This window comes from Protopterus annectens, chromosome 6.part1 (assembly GCF_019279795.1).
Source record: "Protopterus annectens isolate FY-2018-M chromosome 6.part1, PAN1.0, whole genome shotgun sequence".
Classification (NCBI taxonomy): Eukaryota; Metazoa; Chordata; order Ceratodontiformes; family Protopteridae; genus Protopterus; species Protopterus annectens.
This window is the reverse complement of record NC_056738.1, coordinates 530,873,115-530,898,137: the sequence shown is the minus strand read 5'-3', so window position 1 is coordinate 530,898,137 and position 25,023 is coordinate 530,873,115. Positions and strand designations below refer to the sequence as shown.

General features: G+C 39.2%; 1 protein-coding gene across 1 annotated transcript in view; it reads right to left on the bottom strand.

Moving 5' to 3' along the window:
• Nucleotides 1-25,023, bottom strand: part of LOC122805670 (serine/threonine-protein kinase D3-like) — a 1,097,474-nt gene that overhangs the window by 64,188 nt on the left and 1,008,263 nt on the right. The window contains exon 13 of the mRNA XM_044075994.1: nucleotides 14,727-14,833. Coding sequence (XP_043931929.1) covers nucleotides 14,727-14,833 — 107 coding nt within the window. The remainder of the gene's footprint in view (nucleotides 1-14,726; nucleotides 14,834-25,023) is intronic.

Genomic DNA, 25,023 nt, shown 5'->3' with positions numbered 1-25,023 from the left:
AATATCTGGGATAGACTATGGTGGGCGAGGTGTACATTGGAAGGAAATGTTGTATCCTCTGGATATAATGAACTGTACCCATTTGTCTTGAGTCAAATTCAGCCAGGCTTCCGGGTACAGTGATATCCTCCCCCCCGACTGCCTCCAGAGGTGGACAGATGAGCCTCCTTTCAGGAACACTGGAAGGGCCTACCAGAGAAAGTACCTCTCTCACCCTGGTTTTGCTGACCCCCTCTGCCGAGTGGATGGCATCTTACATTGTTTCCCCCTCTGCCCCTGGGAGAAGGATCACCATGAGTGTCGGATAAGGCTCCTTTGGACTTATGGAACCATATTTTCCTGCCCTTTTGACCTTTAGGATAAGGTCTGGTAGGAGCAGAAAAATGGACTCCAGTGGCAGACAGAGTCTTACCAACATGTTGGCTCCTGGTGAGTTTCTTTTACTTTAGGCCTGAACAATGATGAGCCATCAAAGGGAGTGTCAGTAAAGGAAGAATGGAAGGGTTCTGCAAACTCACAAAGGCGCATCTAGGAATGTCTACAAAGAGCTATTCTTGTGCCTGCTGCCCTGCTCGCTCCATCGGCTGCATCAGATATGAGCCACATGGAGGCATTAGATATGGAGGTTAAGGTTGCAAGCTGGGAGTTAACCTTATCAGATAAGTCCTGGGCTGTAGCACCTCGCAGAGTATCTCCTAGCTCTTTTAGGAAATCCCCCTGAAGTCACGTGAAATGCGACAAATAATTCAGTGACCGTAAAGTAAAGGCTGCTGAAGAGAACATACACTTCCCGTATCTATCCATCGTATGAGAATCCTTGTTCAGTGGATGAACAGATACAGAAGTTTAAGCTAACTCCTTTTTTGTGGCTGCTGCCACCACCATTGCATCTACAGGAACCCCTTTAGTTAAGTACTGCCTACCTTCTGGGGCAATAATGAACTTATTAGGTCTCCATGGAATGGGATCCACTGATTCATGAGAGTCTCACACCTTCCAGCTCACCAAACCCAGGAGAGGGTAGAAAGGTGGAGACACCCAAGAGGTGGAGGGACGATAGCCAAATGCCTCCAGGTATACAGAGTCATCTTCAGAAGGGGAAAGGGACTTCCAGCCACCCCTCTGCTTAAGGATCTCCAGGATGTCTGAAAAGGAAACATCCTCAGAGGGGGACCTTGGGGACCCTTCTGAATCATCTAAGTCGGTATCAGAAGTGACAGACTCAGCGGAGTCTATGTGTTTCCTCTTACACTGTCTCTTCCGAGGGACCTCCTCGGGGGGGGGGGTGTTCCAGAGAGGTATCAGAAGAGGAGGATCCACCCATTGTGGCTTCCTGGGGCACTGACTCTCTATTCTGTGGTTGATGGAGAGGTAATGAAGAGGTGGACACCAGTCCCTTAGGGGGAAGAGAGGCTGGAGCTGAAGGTGGAGTAGACTCAGAGGAGAGCACACTCCACATCACCTCGAAGGCACCGCTGTCCTGGGACAAGACAGACTCTGTCCCCAATAGACTGGGAGATCTCCTTGGCACCAAGGAGGGTGTCTTTGAGGCAGATGTGGGAGCCGAACTCACCTAGATCAAGGTGCCGAGTGGGAGAGCCGGCTCCCCCCCGGAGCCGACTAGAGAGTGTCGGCCCCCAGGTCCCTCGATGGACGAAAGCATTAAAGAAACCAGAGCAGATGTCGGATCTGAAATATCAGTAGTGATTACTGACTTCCATACTCTCTGGCTCCAAACTTGTCCGAGTTGGAGAAGGAATAGGCATAGTAGAAGGTACCGTTGTCAGCTCCAAGCTCCAATGGGCTGGGCTCAAAAGAATTTCAGCTAGAGGCCGGGTCCGAAGCAACCTCTTCACTACCCACTGCACGTCCTCATCTGATAACCTGGAGAATTCTAGAGGAATGACTGGAAGACTTGTGGCTACCTGCTACCAACTGTAATAAAGGAGAGACTGGCACCGAGCGAACAGGCTCCAAGGAGGGTGACAGGTTCCACTTTTGGCTCTGCAACGGCTCCAATGAGACAGATGGAGCCCAGGGAGAACTATGTTTTTCGTCTCAGATAACTCTCAGAGCAGAGAAGGCATCATGCCTGGTGCCGCTTGTCGGCTCAGACACTGAAGCCAATGAAGCAGACTTTGGAGTCTTGTCTGATTTTTTAATCTGATTTCCTTTGTCCACTTTCAATAAGCCCCTCAATATAAGCTTATTCCTCCTCTCCTGCAAGACCCTGGCAATAAAACTATGACAAATGGAACAGAAGTCTTGAAGATGGAGTGGACCCAGACAGTACACACAGCTAGTGTGTCCGTCAGTAATGGACATCTTCTGAGTGCAGGAATCACACTTTTTGAATCCTGACTTATGTTCCTTAGCTGGTTCCTTAGACATAGTAGCTGTAAGGAAAACATTTCTCAATAAAAGTTAAAACAACAACTATAACTGTTATAAAGAGAAAGTAGCAAGGAAACAATTATCTAAAATAAAGTACTATGTATTTTTTTTTAAAGAGAAGAAAAAAGAGGGGAGGAGAAATCTTTAAGTTAAACAACTATCTCCTCCTAAACGGATTACTCCTAAAAGGCTTATAAAGAAGAAAAAAGGGCAAGAATCCTCTAATTTAAAAAGGGATTCTTGTGGAGAAAATAAGACCCAAAGAAAGATAGCCACAAAATAAACTTACAAGGTTTGAAAAAGGCTAAAAATAACACAAGACTGTTACTATAACACTAATACATAAAAATAACTAACATTTTGACAGAAAAGTTAGAAAAATACATAAAATATTACATTTTTAAAGACTGAACCAGTGAAGACAATCCCCAAGCTTCAAGCGGCAAACGACATCTGGGGAATAGCTGCTAAGCACTATAGGATAGGTATTCAGCCTCGAGCCAGTAGAAGCTCTCGAGCTTTAGTACAGGCCAAGTCGGAGCTGAGGTTTCGGCTCCGAACGCAAAGTAGCAAGACTGAAGGCGAGATGGGACAACATGACATGTTGTAGTTTAATACGTTAGTGATACCCAGAAGGTACTGTGAAAGGCTGCTAATATTCAGCTGTGAAACCCAACTGGCCAAATGAAGGAAAAACAGGAGAGCATATTTACACTTAGGTAAGGAAAACTGTTTTGTGTAACCCTTGTAGCAGAGGTATGTTGTGAATGAGATATGAAGTCAGTCATTTTTTCTTGGATTCACAAGGATACTTATAAAATCATCTAATGAAATGACTCAGCAAATATAGCAACTATTTGCTGCTAAGCTTTATGCTCAAACCTTTGGCAGGTTACATCTAAACACTGACATAGGCATATTATTTGCAGTACATTGAAGGTTACCACAAACAAACAAATCAACAAAATAAAAACTAAATAAATAATGTTCTCTGATGACCTTCTGCTCTTCCCAGACTAAAGTGCCTTTTTTTTTAATTAACCTTTATAAATATGGAAGTTATTACGAAATCTAGTATCTAAGACAGAATGTTGTAATCTACATTAATAACTGTTCAAGTCTGCAATTAAAGCACATAAATGACTCTGTAATGTGTAGATATTGATCATACAAGACACCATTAAAAGGTCTATAGCTGCCTGGTCAGTAAGGAATTCTTTCTTAGATAAGTGTTGTGCTTTGCTGACAGCTAATAGCAGTAATTACAGGGGAAGATGAACAGCAGTGCTCTAACGTAGCACATTTCTGATCTGTAAGCCTGCGATTTTCTTTCTCAGAAACAGATAATGAACCAGATGAAATAGATTTAGAAATACTGATCCACTTCTAAAGAGCTTACACTTGACAGTTGAAGGTCCATTACGTATAGTCTCTTTATAAGCAAAATAAACTGAAATGGATGTTTTAAGAGTAGAGCACTATTGCTGAGAAGAATTGGCAAATCTAAATCATAAGTACATATGCAAAACTCTGACTGAGGAATCATATTCATTGAATATATCAAGTACAAATGATTAAACAATTATCCTGTGAGAATCCACTGCTCAAAACAGCATGTCTAGGTATTGTAATGTCACATTTAAGAGTTCTGAAGAAAAATATTTTTCCAGCATCGGTTACTTCACTTTGAACCCCAGATGCAATACTGTTTTTTCTTTTGTTTCCTTACAAATTGAGGAATGTTGGCAATCTCATTTATTCAGTGTCTTTCCTTCTTAAGGTTCATAATTAACTTTGGGGCCTACCCATGTGATCTGCTGCCTGGAAAGAACTACATGATGGAATTGTAGCTATATATGTTGATTTAAACTGCTACCAATGAAGGGTGTAGCCAGGATTTTTGAAACTCTACACCAACTTCCAGAATGTATTTCCGCTTCCTCTCCCTCCCCAGTCACAAGTATACTGTCAGTTTTAAGCAGAAAATCAAGTTAGCAAACCAGACACATTGAAAAAAAGTCATTTATCAGAATCTATAAGTTATTAAACCTACAGGGGTAACTATGACACATTTTATGTCAATTAAAATGTAGTACATTTTCCAGCAACCTGCTTAATACAGTTTATGTCAAGTTAATGAATGGAGAAAACAGAAACTAAATTGGATGAGACACACAAAGCCACATGTGTATGTCTATAGGTGCCCTCCCACACACACACACACATATACACACACACACACACACACACACACACACACACACACACACGCAATTTGAAGGCCTGCCAATTGTCCAAGAGTATGCCATCTTTTGGATATGACAGGAAATTGAGGCACTTGAAGAAAACCCATACAGATACGATGATATACAACCTCCACATAGGAGGTTTCCTGTAGAGAAAAAAAATGAATAAAGGAAAGAAAACCAAGCATTGCAAGCCAGCAGCACTAACTACAGTACTGCTGTGCTGCCCTGTAAACCATCTTCTTGCATAAAATAGACATTAATCTGAGAGCTGATTTCTTATCTAATATCGTGCCATCTAAAGATAAAAGAGGCATGGTTGAGTTGAACGGCATGCACAAATGTGTATGTGGGGGGGGTGCAAATAGAGTAACAAGGACAATATTAAGGGCAAGTTGCATCTTCCTACACTAAGCAAGGCTACAACCTGTGCCACAATGCATGTAATTTATGTTCCTGAATATAATGTTGTTAACTTTTATGGTGGAAAAATGAAGTAAACAATAAAGGGGACATATTTAATGGATCATTTATAATGTATTTTGAAAGGGTGTCAGTAATACCACTGGGAAACACAGTATATGACATTTTCTACCCATTAATTTAGTGACTTGTACCCATAATTTTGGGGGGTATGCTAAGGGAAATGAATTGCTGTGCATATCTATTGCAAGAAAACACAGTGTTCAGATGACACACATGACTGTGGCTTAGATTCACAGAGAGGTGCTGGTCATCCATTCAGGGACTTGAGTAGTTCTGTTGGAATGTACAGCAGCAGAAGAATTCACCAATTATAAATACAAATAAGGACATGAAGATTAAAACTGCCAAATAGCATAGCAATTGTGTAGTGACACCATTCTGTGCAGCATTATATATGCTCAAAAGAGTATAGAGGGATGCACATGCCATGTAAGGAACCATAGCTACTGGTATGACATCACAATAAAGCACTTTGTGCATGTATAACTGCTCACTAATACCTCACAGTAACAAAGCCCTGCACCAGTTAGCAATATGAGTGTTGCTGTGCTTGACTGCATGCCCCAAAGCAGGGCAGCACAAAGCTGTGCTCCTTGCATATGACTACCAGAATGGCATATGAATTGTGTTATGGGGCATACACATGGCCCCCTTTCTAATTTATAAAATGGGGAGGAATATATAAATATAGGAATGTAGGGAAGAAAGAGGAAGAAAGAAGAAAGACATTCAGATGGAAATCATACAGGAGACACGAAAATAGGGGCAGGCCTTGTAACATTTTTATGGGGGCAACTCTTACTTTTTCTTGTATAGAAATGGGTATGAGAGGGAAGTGTGACTGAGAAACTACTGAAAAAAGGATAGAGTGTGGTAGATTGTGCAAGGGCTAACAGACAAACATAATAGTGCAGCCAAATAGTGATGGTTGTGCAGACACTAGAATGTAGAGATACAGGATGGAGATAGACACATAGAGGGTGGTAAAATGGTGATAGGGTGGACTAGACATGGTACAAGGTTTGAGATCACAAACAATAGGAAGGGAGAATGCCAGGTTTGGGGATAAGGTGGGATTTAAGCAATGTATAAGCTGCCACCCAGCTCAAAGGGAATCTCTGCTGACCCATCACTAGCAGACAGATCTGTGTACCACTGGCATGGTTGAGTTTCACCTCTGATGGCTTTGATGACCAGGATAGGCCAGGGTAGTGAATCTGCTTTCTGCTGCAGGAGCAGTTCTATGCAGCCATACCATATGCCCAGCTCCCCTTATTAATCATAGATGTCAAAACCGCTGTAGCTGGGAGGCTGAATTAGCTGTCAGAGAAAGGTCAATACTTCCCCCAGTGAGGCACTGCTAGCCTCACTCAACCTCCCCAGCTACAGCCTCAGCAGGGGCAGGCTGTCTGAGTAAGGTGTCTGCTTAATATCATCTTCTTCCTCCTCAGGACAACGAGACAATGAAGCTGTACCACAAGCATACTAGTCCACTAAGTGCATTGAGTGCATGCTACATGGCAGCAATCAACAGTAGCACAAACCCTGGCTGGCTATAAGACTAAGCAGCAGCATACAACAACCCATGTGTTTGAGCTCCTGTTCTGACCGAGCTAGGAAGAAAAAGGGTCACATTAGTGAAGTATGATAGGTGAAACAAAATGTGTTTGCAAAATAAATGCAATCCTCACATGCTACACCTGTGCACCTGTGTCCTTTACTCTGCTGGCCAGTAGGCAGACGTATGTATGTCCCCTCTCTATAAGTATAGATACCTATATAGTGGTATCACCTTGGAACATGGTGGCGATGTGCATGTCCCCTATGTGTAAATGTAGATACCTATACAATGGTATTACCCTGGAACATGACGGCCGACTGATACATTGGTTACCATACCAGCTTCCAGGCATGGATTTCCACCACTTCCAAGCATATCCAGTGTCTGGAGCATTTCTCCCCAGGCCTCAGCTGAAAATGGGCTGTATCCTAATCAGACTTTCCTGTTAAATAAATGAATAAATAAACTGAGAGCAACACATAATTAAGATATTTACCTCAAAGACATAAAGTACAGGGTTTGATTCTCCCTTTTGGAAAGGAAATTGTCAAAGCTTAAAATGACCCACAAGGGCAGCTAGCCTAGTACTTACCTATGAACCTGTAAGTATCAATAACATTACAGGCAGATCTGCAGGTGGCAGGAACCCATCTGCACAGGGCACTGACATTACTTTCTGTCACCAATGCCACAATTACCCCTTATAGTACCCTAGCATAAATTGCAATGGCATATGAAAGAAGAAAAACAAGTATCAGGAACACATCTTTACAGGACACAAGAATTAAAAAAATACATTGACAGACACTTAATAATAAACACACATCATCTCTGCCGAATCTCTATGCTCCACTAACGGAGGTTAACAGTTTGGTAGTTCCCATCATAGTACATACGCATGCACTATTCACCTGTTCTGGTTATGTTTGCAGGCTTTGTCAAAACCCCACCCAGGTCATACCAGGTATCAACCTTCATGAATCTTCCATTATAAAGCTTCATAATTGTAGCTTGATCTGGTAGTGAAGAAGTTGATGTGGCATAATTTTACATCTCCTTCATGCACCAGGCAGGGACTTTTTGAGGACCAATACCAGAAGAAGCCCTTGCAACATGACTGTGTAAAAAAGTCAGCCAGAGAATCACGCATACATTGTGACTTGTAAAACACTGGTAGTACAGAGCGAGTCACATGCAGGGATCCATGTATGAAGTATCCCTAGTGCATGCCTCATGAGCAAGCTGCAATATTTGGCTATTTTGCATGAATATATAATGAGGCATTTCAAAAGCATCCATTGTGTTTGAGCTCATTTGCTAATGTAGTAAGCATTCAGGTATAAAGTTTCTGGATGTGCACGTGGATATGATGCCATTTTAATGTTATCTAGCACATGGTAGCACAATAAATCTGATGGTTGAGAGATGTATCTAGAGTACTGTTATAGCATCAGTTCTCCTATAAGAAACATTATCCAAGCTACTTAAAGGTTTCCTCCTAAAGTAACCCACCATGCTCAGGTAGGTCATCTTCCTATTGCTAATAATAAGAATGCGTGTAAGTCAAAATCAGAGACTGCACACCTATCTGCTGTGCAATATTTTATCATATGTGTACATCGTGAGACAGATGTCCCTTTCAGCTGTATACTCTGGGTGACCCTTTTCTTTTATGGGCAGTAAGTTCGCCCATCATTTGAGACCTAGACATCTGTTCTGCTCATGTCTAGTGCCTAATAGTGAGGCTGGTCCCTGCAGAATGTGTTTTTGTCAAGTTATCAAAACAAGCTGTACTCACTGTCCCATCCATTATACTACTATATAGGTATGTTACCTATGTATCTATAGCTACCATCTTAAGCACTGTTATCAATATAGAGTATATAGCTATGTTATATTGTTTTTGCAGGTGTCTTCCTGTCCACAGGACATGGAGTGTAGGCAGATGCTGGATAACTGCAGCCCAGCAAAGAATGAAACCTTGTTATAGGCACTCGGGATCCATGGACAAGGCCTGTTTTGGGAGAGGGGTTCCAGACCAGCCTGTATAGTAGCAGCTATGGTATGCCCTTCAAGCCAAGCCGTCATGGTATCTATGTCATGTTACATATGAATGTCTTACATACTAATGAGCAATATGCTGGTATTTGAATGGTACTTCGTATATGCTTCTTGTTACTTTGTACTATATACCACACATGCTGAACAGTAAGTTAACAAAGGACTAGATGCATAGCCCTGTTTCCTATCACCTGTTAAAATGCACTACTATGAGTGCAGTATGTTTACACAAGCCTGCACTATTGGTTTAGTATTATTGTGGCATGTACCAATATATGTCTATATACACGCATACTACTCCAGCAGTTACTGTTCTAGCAGTAATATCTTACATTTTGCAATCATTAGATAATTAATATCTATTAGAGCTTTCTGTCTAGTTCTCAATACTATGTTTCTTTGTCCGAGGAAGATGTTCTGTCCATCTAGATATCCTAGTAACAAAACCATTTTAAATAAAAAAATAAATGCGTACATAAGTATCTCACATTTTTATTGAATCCAAACTGTGTTGCACTTGGAATATATATATATATTTTGACTTCTTAATCAGCAGTAACCATATTGGGATTTCTCCATCTCTTAAGAACTAGTTCTGTTCTTTTCAATTGTTTGTTTTTACTTATTCAGTATGCAGCGCTTTTACCTCCCTATTTGCCAAAGAACAGCTGATTAGGGATTTTAAAATGTCATGCATTCACTGGAGGCCGTTTAATCTACTGCAGCTCAAATCATTATTGACAACAGTCATGAAAGAGTTGGAGATTTCAGCTTAAAATCAATACTGCAACTGGAGGCAGCAAGGTAATGCAAATATGATCCACTCCACAGCAGTTAATTCTGGGTCAGCTCTGTTTCTCTACAATGTTAGCTAATAGTGAAAATGTCAATTATTTTACTTTAAAGTACGGGTGCTGGGCACTAAAGAAATCCAAGACTAAATTTAGTCTTTCCAAACTGACATAGGTGTTTTATAAAAACCTTGCATTAAAAATTAACATATTACTATGGATACTTTCATAGCTAGAGTATAGTGTGACATAAACTAAGGGGGTATGAGAGAAATTTTTGCTAAACAGGACTGCTTGTATATACATTTACTGTTTTTCATTTCTCAAAGTTTCTTGGGTTTCCAATACCATGATGGGAATGGACCCCATTCCTAAGTCAAAGTATGATTAAAGCCCATGAAATTAGTATTGTTTCAATCTTTGATGTTACATTTATTACATACTTACATATTTTACTGAATCAATTTCATGTGAGAGATGAAATAAAAATATAGATTGTGATTGCAAATAAGAACCACCAGGCCCACCTAGACTGTTTCCCCTACCTGTTGGATAAATTACATCATCAAGTTAAAAAATAAATTACTTTTTTACATTTGTCTGATGCACTCTTGGTGTCTACTTCCAGTTTTAACAATACTACTACTAGTCTGGGAAATCTGCAGCAGTCATCCAGACTCTATCAGTGAAAAAATACTTTGTGGCAGCTCTCCTTAATTGTCCACCTTGTATTTTCAAACACTAATTTATTGTTCTCATGCAGCACATTTGTTGAAATATTGTACTCACTCTGTGGATCCTTGTGAGGTACTTGCGTAATTCTGATATTCCTGCCCACATCCTTTGCTTAAAGCTGTATGAATTCATGCTTTTATCTCTCTCTTTATATAGTTTCTGCTTTGGGCCTTGTGACATTTTTTGTTACTATCCCATGAACTGGGACAGTAAAAAAAAAAAAAAAAAAAAAAAAAAAAAAAAATAGCACTATATGTTTTTTATTACTTGATCTAGACTAATATGTATGCATTAGTGCTCTCTGTCTGTGTCACAGGCATTTATTGTAAATGTTTCTTTTCTATAACCTTGCTTTAATCTGAGGAGAAATAAAATAAAATAAATAAAACTGATTCTGTCATATTCATACCCTCATGAAGATATAGGGCCATATTCAAAAACTCAACATTACCCTCCACCGGAGTGATGAGGTTTCTCTTAATCAAAGATGTGATTCAAAAACAGGCTTCTAAAGGGAAATTGAAAATTAAGCAGTCTTGTCAGTTTGCTTTGCTAACCCACGAGGTTGCTTAACAGAATCTTTCATCCCCAGGTGTTTTGTCAACTCTAGTAATTCTAACATCGCTATGATGCCAGGCTAGGGGAATGACTATTGGATTTGCTCTAGTAAAAGGCCAGGTAAGGCAAATAGCCATAAAAAAGTAAAATAACTGCATGCCTTATATTCACTGTAGCTTCATTCAACAGCTACAATAATATGTACATGTGTATGACACCCTCTGCATACAGAATGTACACAAATGTATAAACTACAAAGAATATAGAAAACAAAGATGGCACAACAAACCAGTCCAGGAATAACTTAAACACTTTAATAAAACAAAGCTTTCAAGCATAAAACTCTTCCTCAGCATAAATAGCTAGAAAAAATATCAGCATTCAGTGCTGAACTGCTGAGCAGTGTGACAATAAGGCCAGCCTTGCTATCCGAGGTTACTCCTAAGGACCCTATGGAATGCTATGTTCAATAACTTTCAGTGAATAGCAGGCTAGGTGTGCTTAGGTTCCATAGTTATTGTGACCATCTGCTGACCATTTTCACCAGTGCTTAGCCTTGTGTTTGTGAATCTGACTTGAGAGCTCCAGGACTACAACTGGTTTTAAACATATAGAATATATATTTTTTTATTTAATACTGACAGTCTCCTCCTCTGCATTTCAGAATCTTACTTGCCTTTCTTGATGCTATGTCAGATTCTTTGTTTCTTTTAAGAGTAGCTGATGCATCTAACCCATAGTCACTTTTATATTGTTTGGTAATACTGCTTTATCTGTATTTTTGAATCTCAGATTTATTACACCTTCCCATTCTTCCAATATTGTCTAGTCCCTTTTCACAGCTTCTTGTACAGCACTCATCGTACATAACCTTGTATAATCAGCATAGCAGCAAGTTGTTTCTTCCAGACTTTGGAGTCTCATAAAAATACTTGGAACTCCTTTCAAGTGATGAATTGTAGGCTTTTGTTCTGCTGTCAGTAAGTTAAGCCTTTCAGAATGCATTGGAGTAGGCCTCAAGTACCCAAGAAACTAGACAGATTATACAAGGGTAGAGAAATCCTGTAAATAGTTGTGCAAAAATCACACAGTGTTTCCTCTAGTGGCTTTGTGGATATTGTCAAAATATTAGCTCTTGTTCTAGGGCCCAGTATACTTCCTAATGATAAGAACAGAAGGGCCTTGGATAGATTTTCTAAATAAGTAAACCCTGTTCTTGTCTGTTGTCATATCCTTCATTTAATATTTCTTAATAAGATGAAGGGTGCTATAACTAATGTCACATTTGACTGGTGCCAGAACATGTGTTTTGAGGCTTCTGACATCCTCCCTTCCTATACCTGGTTAAGCACATTCATAGAGGATGAACCTATTGCATTACAGGGCTAAAAGCTCAGTAATTCTCTGACCTTAATATTAATGTATATTCATGGGACCCACCTCTGGCACCATTTGAGGGTGTCAGGATTAATGGAAGGAATGACAAGGCTAAGTCTGATGATAACTATTCCCAGGGGTAAGATCAAGGGATGGCATGCAGGTGGGGCCAGCCTAAACAACTAGCTCAAGTGCTGGCTGGGGCAGATAACAGTGAGCAGGTGGATTTGGTGGGTGATCTCAGTAACCATTATCTGTACCTCCAGCATGTTGCCATCACATGGGGTGGGGGAGGGGGGCAGAGCCATGATTTATTCAAGCTAAGCCTGCCTGTGTGAGCAGAAGTAGTGGCTTCCAGGCTCACTCACCTGTCAATGCCAATCTTGGGAAGAGCCAGTAATTCCATCTTGGAGGATTTAAACACCCAGTTAAACAGTCAGAATAAGTGCCCATAGACTGGGATAAGATGGAGCACATGGGAAATCCACTGCAGCAAGGATATCCAGCAAAGAGAAATCTCAGCAAAAATAAAATAAAATGTATATATATATATATATATATATATATATATATATATATATATATATATATCACAGTAAGACACTGTCTGGTTCGATTCTCAGTTAGAGCGTCATCTGCGTGGAGACATGCGTGAATGGGCATACCTTTGTTGAAGGTTGTGCGTCAGGGCTGGTAACTCGGCACGTAAAAATCAACTACCAATCATTAGCGGACCGGAGTTTCGCTATGGCAACCCCTAACCGGGAAAAGCCGAAAGACACAAACACAAACAAATAAGTGGGTAGAAAAGTTAAATGAAACATAGCTTACTGTGAGAATTCTGGTTAATAATAAGAATGTTACTTCACTTTATGGAAGCTTTTTGAAAATTCTTTTATCCATCCCCCAATCTGACTGGCTAACTGATTGCTCGGAACTGGATTCTGAATAAGTTTACAAGTTAATAAACTATGATTTCAAGTTGGTGATGACAAATAAACAACCAGAAAAAGAAAATATACTAAAAAGCAATGAAAAATATCTGAAAATGGTTTTATTTAAATCTTAGATCCTTGAGTTAAACTCTTCTATGAGATAAAATTTCATGACAAAAGAAATATATCTTTTGTGGGTTAAATCAAGATGTAACTTGTGGAGCTTGTCATGATTGATTGATTACAATGTGGATAGGCTAAAGCTACTAGGCTACCCAGTGCTTCCTGTACCAAGACAGTGGAAATGTCTTTGGGAAGAATCCATCTGGTGGTGCAGTATGAATTTGTAAAAGATGGACATCCATCACTGGTATCAAGAAAATGGAATATAGCATGCTGATTGTCTTCTTTACACTTGAGACTTGATCAGTACTTTGAGTTGAGCTCCAACAGTCCATTTTCAATAGAGTCTGGACAGGTGAGGGCTCAATAAGTATGCGCTGCAGACACACGGGTGGAGAAGCCACACATCCTTGGATATGGTTTCCTGTATGTGCTACAGATACATGGGTGGGGAAGCCATGCATCCTTGGATATGGTGACCTCATGCTTCAGTGGGATGGACAAGGTCATGAAGGTGTCACTCTTTCTGCCCAGAGGATTCATACAATAATCTGTTTTTTTTCATTCTCCAAGCTTTTTTCTTCCCTAGGGGATGCTTTCTTTCTACTAATAGAGGGTGGTGGTCCTCAAGGTGGTAGGCATCACCTGACCCAATGTAATGCCAACAATGTTTTGTGTTGAGGGAAGGACTTAAAGTTTTAAGTCTTCTAGTGGAGGTGTTTTTTTTAGGTAGCACAGTGCTTGCAGGATTAGATGTCTCTCCGAAGAAAAGAATCACTGAAAGTTGTAGTCTTTTGGCAGAATTTGCATACTGCAGGCACATTTGTTAGTTTTTCCAAGGATAACATGGACTTCAGAAATCTGCCATATTCACAATTCAAATGCACATGTTCGTAATACATAGCAAACAGTCCGACATCAATGTAAGCAATTAAAAAAGAAGGTACTGTGCTGGGTACTTATCACTCTGGAACTTGCCAAGAAATTGAAAATGGCACAGCTGCTTTCCCTTTTAATCAGTATGTCAGTAAATACCCTAGAGAGAAGTGGAGACTGGCTCTGTACTGGGAACAACCAAAAGCTCTGGAAGTCAGGCTGGAAGCCAGACATCAACTTGCAACTAATTTCTATGAATGCATGAGTGGTTAAAGGAGTTGTTATACATAAAACAACAGAGAAATATGTGCCTTTTATTTTTCTTTCATCTCTAGTGTCAGTTTAATCCTTTCTGGGTTGCAGACCTTTGATCTTACTTGCTCCCTGTAATCAATACAGTAAATCTGTCAAAAAAAAGTGATGCTTAACAAGTTACCTTGCATAAACCTGATAGTATCCTGTACATTTCCTACAGTATTCCAAGTTCTGCCATGTACACTGTAGAATAAAGCACAATATTAATCAGAAAACATCATATATTTGAATGTGTTTTCCCTGAGGTGAATTAAACTGGAGTACATACCTGTAATATAGCAACCTCATTCCGTAGCTGACTTTCTTGAGTTGTGGGAAAACGCAGCTTGTCAATAACTTTGATTGCTACATCTCGGCCTGACTTTCTGTGTTTTCCTAAAGGAAGATTGTATATGCATTATGGTGTGCACTTTCAGTGATCTCTAAGATTAGTTTAGTCAATTTATTTTTATTTATTACATTTTGTTGATGAGGTTACTTCTTAGTCCTTTTACTTACAGGCTGGGGAAGAAAAGTTTCATAAATGATATTGCAATTAAATATTCATACATGCAAGTTTTGTATGGTAACAGTTCAGTATTATACACTATTTCTAGCAACAACACTCAAATGGGAATATTTTATTAGCTAAACAGAGCATGCTTAATATTGGTAACCTGTAGTTACCACTGGAAAAAGTTCCATTAAGAAGAGATCCAAAACCTTTAAAACTTGTTGCCATTAAGGCATCAACAACAAGCTTTGGAAAATTAACCTAGACAAAAAATAGTTCCAGAATGAAGAAGAGTATATGAATAGACAAATTGGGTTCTCCTTAAATAATTCTTTCATTCTCTTATTCTAAGTTTAAAAACAATCTGCAGTCATTATCACTAATGTCATCATGTTTATAAAATGAATTATAATTGCAGCCTTTAGTTGCAAAAGTGAAGTGCCTGCATGTCCGTGATGCAGGGAGGGCATCGACATTTCCTGGTTTGTGTAGAAAATCCATCAAGTGAAAAGTGTCTTGTGTTTGTCATGGTGATAATGGGGTGAATGTGACAGGAATAATTTACATCCTGGTACTTGACAAAAGCTGATTCTATTTGTCCCTAGTGTAAACTCAAGGGCAACTTCCAGGTGTATAGGAAAAATGAAGAGATTTATTAGATCTGATGGGGGAAAGGCTTTTTTTCAAATTTTACAATTTTACTTCTGCTGAGATTTAGTATGAGAACATTAGCAGTGATTTAATCCTCAACACTGGAAAATCCTTTTGAAGTTACTCTTGAAGTGTGCTTTGAGAGGCAGACAAGCTGAATGGAGCTGAATTGTTAACCCTGTCGCATTTGTTCCATGTCAGTGACAACAGGGTGAACAGTAAGAGATCCACCACTGAGCATTTTGTAATCCAGTGATTACAGGCCTAGGCTATGAGGTAGTAGATTTCTTCATGTTTGTGGGATTACTGTGTGTATGATCACCTGCTTAAGCTAAGGATGACAAGATTGCTCCTTCACTTTGTTTACAAATCAGGTGGGGACAACCATGGAGAGTCTTATGCATTCCTTTGGTTCATCATGGCACTAGAAAACATTCAAATACACAAAGGCTTATCTGAAAAAAGGCCTTATCAGGAGAAGTGGTCATCCCAGTTATGTGCACTACTTTCTAAAACATTCTCTGGTCATACTACCCTGAGTATGGACATTTTTGTGGTCTGTTAGTCATTGGCTAGATCATGTGATGAGATTTATTGATGTAGTGTGATCACTTGCTTTGAATAAAAGGTTTTAAATGTAAAATGTTACAATTTAGTCTAAAACATTATTACAATGAATGTGCTGACTGTGTGCAGTTAACAGTCACTTTTGTTAGATAAAGGACTTACGACAAGTTGCGCTGACAATAATCTTGATTTCTGCATTTCAGAGATTCTAGATGCTCTTTATATGTTATTAACTTACCACCCAGGTAAACCAGATAGACAAAAGTGTATCTTTCCAGTAACAGTTCTGGCTTGTAGTTGAAAAGGATTTACAAACCAGCCTGTATACCTGATTGACAAATGCATGCACAGATAAATAAATAAATACACTCATACATATGTACATACATATACAGAGTCTGCTCAAAGTCATACAGTATACATCGGAACACCAAGGGAATTAAACCAAGACTTACATAAAAAAAGTCTAGCCTTGTTTAGCAAAAATTATCAAAAAATGACATAAATGAACAGTTCAAAGTGGCAGCAGTTAATATAGCATGGTTTACAGAACAGCCCATGTTGCTGGTACTACTGTAACACTCTTAACATACCTTGTTGCCAGGACATCTGGCTGTTAATTAGGCTGAATTGTGGTATAGATGGAGAATACCAAAAACTTATAACTATAATCCTTCATTTTTCTACAGGCTAAATATAAATGTAGAATATTTAGGTAGCAAAAGATTTTTTTCAAATCATGTTAAATAAGCATAAAACTAATCACAGACCAAGTATGATGATGGTTAGTGCAGGGCTCACTTGTTCTGTGGCAGCAGGGGCTTCAAATCCTTGAGTGAGGTGAGAGTCTTGGGGCCCATTTATTCCTGCCTCACAATTCCCCTATCAGCTTGCCTGCTGTAAGGCAAGAATAAGGTGATATGGAGTGTGACACCTGATCCTGCAGGATGCCCTACCCCCTCCCCCTGGTGAAACATGCCATATGCCATGGCAGTTCTGAGCTCCACTACAGCTGGCCCCCCCCCAAAGAGAAATGTAACTCCATCCACTGACTTCCCCTCAGCTTACTGTATGACTTGTACATGGTAGCTGTGGGCTTACTAGGTTCAAGTTCATGGGGTGAACACCTACAGCTATTAAGATGTACCACATATGTGGAAAGGCAGAGCCACTTCCTTCATCTCAGGATGGATGAGCCACAAATGACCATTCATTCCCATCCTACTCCACTAGCTCCTACATGTGGCCAAGCCACTACCTGAACTAAGACTAAATTTGAGTTTTAATATTAGATTATATGTTGATGAGATGGATTTGTTAGCTAGCAAAGCTTGCTTCAGCAGCAAGTGTTGAAAACATCATCATCATCTTTCGGCTTTTCCCATTAGGGGTTGCCACAGCGGATCATCTCTTTCCATTTCTTCCTATCCTCTGCATCTTGCTCTGTCACACAAACCGCCTGCATGTCCTCTCTCACCATGTTCATAAACCTTATCTTAGGCCTTCCTCTTTTCCTCTTACCTGGCAACTCCATCCTTAGCATCTTTTTCCCAATATGCCCATCATCCCTCCTCTGCACATGTCCAAACCAACGCAATCTCGTCTTTCTTGCTTTGTCTCCAAACTGTCCAACATGAGCTGACCCTCTAATATACTGATTCCTAATCCTATCCATCCTAGTCACATCGAGTGCAAATCTTAACATCTTTAACTCTGCCACATCCAGCTCTGACTCCTGCCTTTTTGTCAATGCCACTGTCTCCAACCCATATAACATAGCTGGTCTCACTACCCTCTTGTAGACGTTCCCTTTCACTCTTACTGGTACCCGTCTGTCACAAATCACTCCTGACACTCTTCTCCACCCATTCCACCCTGCCTGTACTCTCTTCTTCACCTCTCTTCCACATTCACCATTACTCTGAACTGTTGATCCCAAGTACTTAAACTCGTCCACCTTTACCAACTCTACTCCCTGAATCCTCACCATTCCTCTACCCACCCTCTCATTTACACACATATATTCTGTCTTAGCCCTGCTGACCTTCATTCCTCTGCTCTCTAGAGCATATCTCCACCTCTCCAGAGTCTCCTCAACCTGATTCCTACTCTCACTACAGATCACAATGTCATCTGCAAACATCATAGTTCACGGGGCCTCCTGTCTGATCTCATCTGTCAACCTGTCCATCACCACTGCAAATAAGAAAGGACTCAGAGCTGATCCTTGATGTAATCCCACCTCCAACTTAAACAGATCTGTCACTCCCACTGCAGTCCTCACCACTCTCACACTACCCTTGTACATATCCTGTACCACTCTTACATACTTCTCTGCCACTCCCGACTTCCTCATACAATACCACAACTCTTCTCTAGGCACCTTGTCATATGCTTTCTCCAAGTCTACAAAGACACAATGCAACTCCTTCTGACCTTCTCTGTATTTCTTCAATAACACTCTTAGAGCAAACATTGCATCTGTAGTGCTCTTTCCTGGCATGAAACCATACTGCTGATCACTAATCATTACCTCCCTTCTTAACCTAGCTTCTACTACTCTTTCCCATAACTTGAAGCTGTGACTGATCAATTGTATCCCTCTGTAGTTACTGCAGCTCTGCACATCACCCTTATTCTTAAAGATAGGTACCAATACACTTTTTCTCCACTCCTCAGGCATCCTCTGACTTTCCAAAATTTCATTAAACAATCTAGTTAAAAATTCCACTGTCATTTCTCTTAAGCACATCCATGCTTCCATTGGTATGTCATCTGGGCCAAAAGCCTTTCCATTCTTCATCCTCTTCATAGCTGTCCTTACTTCCTCCTAGCTAATCTGTTTCACTTCCTGATTCACTATCCCCACATCATCCAACCTTCTCTCTCTCTCATTCTCTTCATTCATCAGCCTCTCAAAATACTCTTTCCATCTACTCAACACACTCTCTTCTCTTGTGAGTACCTTTCCCCCACTATCCTTTATCACCCTTACTTGCTGCACATCTTTCCCAGCTCTGTCCCTCTGTCTAGCCAATCGGTACAGGTCCTTTTCTCCCTCTTTAGTGTCCAATCTCTCATACAACTCTCCATACGCCTTATCCTTAGCTTTTGCCACCTCTCTCTTTGCCATGCGCCTCATCTCCTTATACTCATGTCTACTTTCTTCATCTCTTTGACAATCCCACTTCTTCGCCAGCCTCTTCTTCTGTATACTCTCCTGTACTTCCTCATTCCACCACCAGGTTTCCTTGTCCTCCTTCCTCTGCCCAGATGTCACACCAAGCACCTTTCTAGCAGTCTCCTTACTAGTTCTGCTGTAGTTACCCAGCTATTCAGTAACTCTCCACTGTCTCCCAGTGCCTGTCTTAACTCTTCCCTAAACTCCACTTCACAATCACCCTTTTTTAACTTCCACCATTTAATCCTTGGCACTGCTTTCACACTCGACCTCCTCCTCTTCTTGATCACCAACGTCATCCTACAGACCACCATATTTCCTTTAAATGTAAATCTCTGAATTTCAGCTAAAAATAATCCAACTATCATTGGTAGCTCAAACATGTCTTATTGGTAAATTGGTAAATTAAGGGAATCACAAACTTCTCGGAGAAATTAGATCTTTTAAGATAAAATTCGGCTATGGTTAACAGGTCCAGTTGAGAAAGACACATTGATTATTTTCTTCTCTTCCATTGAAAATATAGTGGTATTGTAACCAAATTGTTGATGAAACTGCACAACAGTTATTAAAAGTAATTATTCAAGCAAAAAAAAAAAAGTGTTACAAATAATGTGTGTGTCTAAAAATTATTTAATGTTTTCATGTCTAAGGATACAACGAAAAATAGTTGGAATCACCTTTAGATAGAAGCTTACAATGGAAATTATTCCACATGAGTAACCAAGATTGTTACCATTAGACTGAAATAGCACTTATTTTCAGAGCAAGAAATGTACAAATATGTCTGGTTAGTCTCTGCTGATTTATTTCAAGAGCTATGAACTATACTGTGGTAATATACCTATAACTGCAAAGGATTTGGTTCTGCTTTTAATTACCTACATTCAGTTCCTGGCACATTTTAAAGATATCAGAAGTAATGTTTTAAAAGACAAAAGCTAGGTGCTTAATATTTTTTACAGACATTACTAAAATGTGACCTCTGTTTAAACGTTTACATAGTTAGCTGTACTCTAACAATGCTTCACTATACAGCCTTTCTGAAATAATGTGCCCTGTTTTAGGATTTAAAATTTGTATTACACACCTACTTCTCCATTAGTTTAGGACAATTAGTATCATGCCTATCAGTATTTGTGGGCAATGGTTCATCATATAAGTGCAGTAATTGCTAAAACCTTATTGTACTAACTAAAGCAGGGACACATCTAGCACAAATGCAATTTTCTGCCATTAAAAATATAATATTGTATGTTTCATTCCTAGAAATGAAATGAAAATGTGGCCTTCAAGGTGCGTTCTCTAAAGGTAAGCAGCTGAATCTGCTTTTTTGGCTGCAGCAATAGTACGTTTTACTTAAAATGCCTTAAATGTCAACAAAAACAGTTTAGTTCTCTATTCAGTCTGGTTGTTAAACAGTAGCATTTTGCAGCATGTCGATCCATCAAAGGAGATTTCTGTGAATGCAAAGACACTAAAGCCAGTTCCCAGAAACCGCCTTCTACGAGAGTGGTGACTGCCATTTTCCTCCATTGTTGTGTGACCTCAGAGTTGGTATATATAATTCTGGGGGGGGGGGTCCATCCACATGGGGGGTGCATGGGGGCTTGCAAAAAAAAATTCTTTCAATGTGTTTACTGAAGGGGGTTTCAGCAAACTGGTTTTGATTTATTTGCGTTCATCAAAACCACCTTCGATGCATTGACAGGAATCCTAGCATTTTTGGTTGGCTATCCTTAGCAGTTTGTTGAAATAAAATCCCAAGTAAACAGCCACTCTTACTAATCATTTGCCAGCTGTCTATAACTGAAGGACAGACCTGTGACAGGCAGGGAAAAATGTATTTGCAATAGGATGAGTTACCATCCAGACATTGTCTAATTTAGAAGATTGTGATGGGATCTCTGTTTATATCCTAATATTATGCATTAGAAACTGGGATGTCAAGAAATTCACCTCAAGGGCAAAGTAAAATGAAGCTCAAGAGGTGAATTCTTACATTAATGTTGAAAACCCCTGGTTAAGGTATATAAGTAAGGAAGGGGGGGGGGGGTTTCTCCCACCTAAAAAGTATTTATTTCTTTTTTTTTTTATTACTTGATTTTTTTTAATACATTAGGCTTGTGTATTGCCAACAATTGTCAGGTCAGCTTTGTAAAGGTGGTCACATTATGAATATAAGCTATCAGTCACAGTTACCCAGCCTGGAAAATGTAGTTCTGAGTTTGAAAAAAATGCTAACATTCAAATATACTTTAAACATCTGTGTAGAACAGGGTGCATTCACAAACACCAAAGAAACTGAAAAAATATAAACTGACATTCATGTTAATGTTGGTGAAAAATAAAAAGATACAGTTTTCTTACCATATACCAGTGTAGACAGAAATATAGCAAGTGTTCCTTATGCAACCACATACTCAGTGTATCCATAAAATTACATCAGGGATGCAAATGCTTAATGAAATAAAATTGGCATTGCAACCACCACCAGTTGATTTGGGTGTATAACAAACTAGACCCTAACTGCTTAGAGTGATATAGATGTACTATTACTGTAGAAAAGAGGAAGGTGGGACAAAAGAATATGCTTTTATTCCGGAATAGTTGTCCTTTAAGACAGAGTATAATAAATATGAAAGGGAAAAGATGATCATCATGGTATCATTTTGTTTTTAGGTAAATGGTGCCATCTAATATTTGTGTTAGAGTGTGTGTGTGTGTGTGTGTGTGTGTGTGTGTGTGTGTGTGTGTGTGTGTGTGTGTGTGTGTGTCCTTATATTAAAGTTTTGTAGTATCTCTTCACATTGGTTCTATGAAGATTATACCACTTTTGTGGCACTCATTCGCATTGTGTCTTACTCCTTGTGAAGGTTAGATCCCCAGAACTACATGCAGTATTGTTTGTGGTCTTACTAAATGTATATAGAGAGTGATAACAGATTATTTTTTAAAAGATTACTACTCTTAAACATTTCAGAATTTAAACAGAATTCCTCATTGTTTTGTTACATCTGTCAGTCATGTTTTGAGCTCCAGCTAAATCTACTCAGAGGTGCCAGTGTATAATTGTTACTGACGCTACTTCCCTTCAGTTTCCATATTTTTTTTTTTTTTTTTAGCTATTGCTATCCAGATGGATTGTTTGTTTATTTAATTTGTTTACTAGGGAAGAGCACCAATTCAGTTTGACCAATTTCAGGCCTATCCTAACTGGTGCAGGAAAAATTGTTAAAAACACCACTGCACAAAGAACCAGTACTGGTTCCATACATACAAGGAGATCCATAAATGAGGTAATATAGAGTGCACATAGACTGTAACATAATTTTCACTCTGAATTTAAAATTTAGTCTGAATTTTAAAGTCAAGTTGTAGACCATTCAGCCTTATAAGATCCTTTTTGTCCTTTGTGAAACCTCATTCATAACAGTCAACCTGCACAACTTTGTGTCATCAACAAAATGCACTTCTTCCCTTACAGACCTTCAGCAATGTTGTTTATGTAGACAGAGGAAAATACCAAACCTAAAAGGGACCCCCTACAATACACTGTTCTAAACAATCTTTTCATCTGAACAGACTGTGTTTACTATTATATTCCATGTTCCTTTGTCCAACCAGCATTCGCAACATGCTAGATACTATGACTGACTTTAAATTTGTTCAGAAACCTTTTGTATGGTAACATACTGAACTACGTACTGAAATGTAAGTAGTTTACAAACAGTCTCATTCTTTGACAGTATTCTGATTATGCAGTGAAAGGACTTACCAAATTGCCTTACACAACCTTTCTGTTATGATACTTTGCTGTTTTTCGGTTTAGTGTCCCCAGTGATCTCCAAATATTTAAAAATTTCATCCATCAGTAGTGATTACATGTGTTTTCTTCATCTAAATTTAACCTAACTGTTTGAAACAGTTTTGCTCCAGCTCTGCTCAGAGTCATGTGAAGAAGAAACATGGTTTCCAGTTTTGAAAGGATCTCATTCTCCATTCCTGACTTGCTGACAAGATTGGTGATATTATCAATTCTTCACTTAGTTCTTTATTATTTCTGGTGTGTTCATTTCAACAGGCCTAACTCTCTGGTCCACCTTTAACTTATGGAGGACTTTCTTTTTATTCTGTCCTTCTGCACAAGTACTAAAACCAAGCACAGTATCCCTGTCACTTATACTGACAGGATATAATCACTTCTTTCTTCCTTACTAAATACTGACATATGAAGTCATTTACTTGTTCATCTTTTTTCATTATCCCCTTCTGCCCAATGCTGTCAATTTTATTCAACTTCTCCATCATTCCTTTTGTCATTTTTTGCCACCTAATGCATCTATAAAAGGATTTTCTTCTTTTCTTGAATTCATTGGCTATATTTTCCTAAGTGTGAGCCTTTACGTCCTTCCTATTTGTAGTGCCTTCCTGCTTTCTTCTGCTAAAGTGTAATGCTGTCATCTTCTTTCTGTATTTTCTTAGATTTTTCTAAGTGGTATAAAGTTTCTCCTAACTTTTAATATAACCATATTTAAGAAGCAAAGTGTTTCTCCTTTTTCCTGAGCTGTATATCTGTTGTACACACTAGTTCATTGAGTCTTTGAACACAACTTTTCTGAAGCACTGACTCATTTTGTAACTTGCCTGCGAATTAAAATCCCTGACACTTAACAGACCACACTGTGCAGTTAATCTGAAAATGAATTACATTACCTTGATCCAAGTGGTTATATTGTTCAAGATCTGAGATCCTCTCTCTCTGTCTCACCATTTAAGAACAGCAAGTCTGAGATTGCTCATTCTTGACAAAGTTTGGATATAATCTTTATGTGACCTGTTTCTGAATGTACACCAGGATGATGATCTAAAATACAAGTGTTACACTTACCATCTGAAATGGTAATGTGTACCCATTCAGCAAGCAATATTTTGTTCTTCTCTGTCAGTTTACCTCCTATAATTTTCTTCTCTCTTTTTTCATTATGATCAGGGATTCTATAGTCAACCTCAGTGCAACTATACTGACTTTTCCAGCATCCCTTGTGACCTATAGTACTTTTACTGTTCCTTGTTATTGTTACCGTGTTTTTTTTTCTGTCACCTTGAGCATTTTCTTTGTGCTGAAGACTGAATTTCCTCTTCCTTTTTTCACTGCCCCACTATAAAAAATGTCTTCCGATATACAAACATCCTAGTCACAGTTCACTTTCTCCAAGTTTCTGCTATTATCATGATATGATGACACCGTTCTATCAAAACCTTAGATAAGGTGACTTTTTACCCAGATTGTGTTTGGTATTTATTATCTTCCATTTCTGTTGTGCCCATTTGTTAGTATTGATATTGTGACTTGCTTTTTCCCTGCTTGCCAATAATGTCTCTTATTTCTTCACACTGCTGGTGTTTACATCACTAATTACTCTGACCTTTTGAGGGGAAGACTAGGCTTTTCACTCCACTCCAACAGTTTAAGTAGTATTATTTCAGAGTTCCCATTTTATTTTCTGATGCACAGTCAGAAGTAGATTTGTATGTGTAGTCATTCAGAAGGTTTGTTCTCATCTGGTTAGTGTATAGCTCATAGGTTCATAGGTGTGTACTAGGCTAATGGCCCTGGAGCCTTTAGAAGCCTAGCCCATAGGATTACCCTGGCATCGTGCCACCCGACCT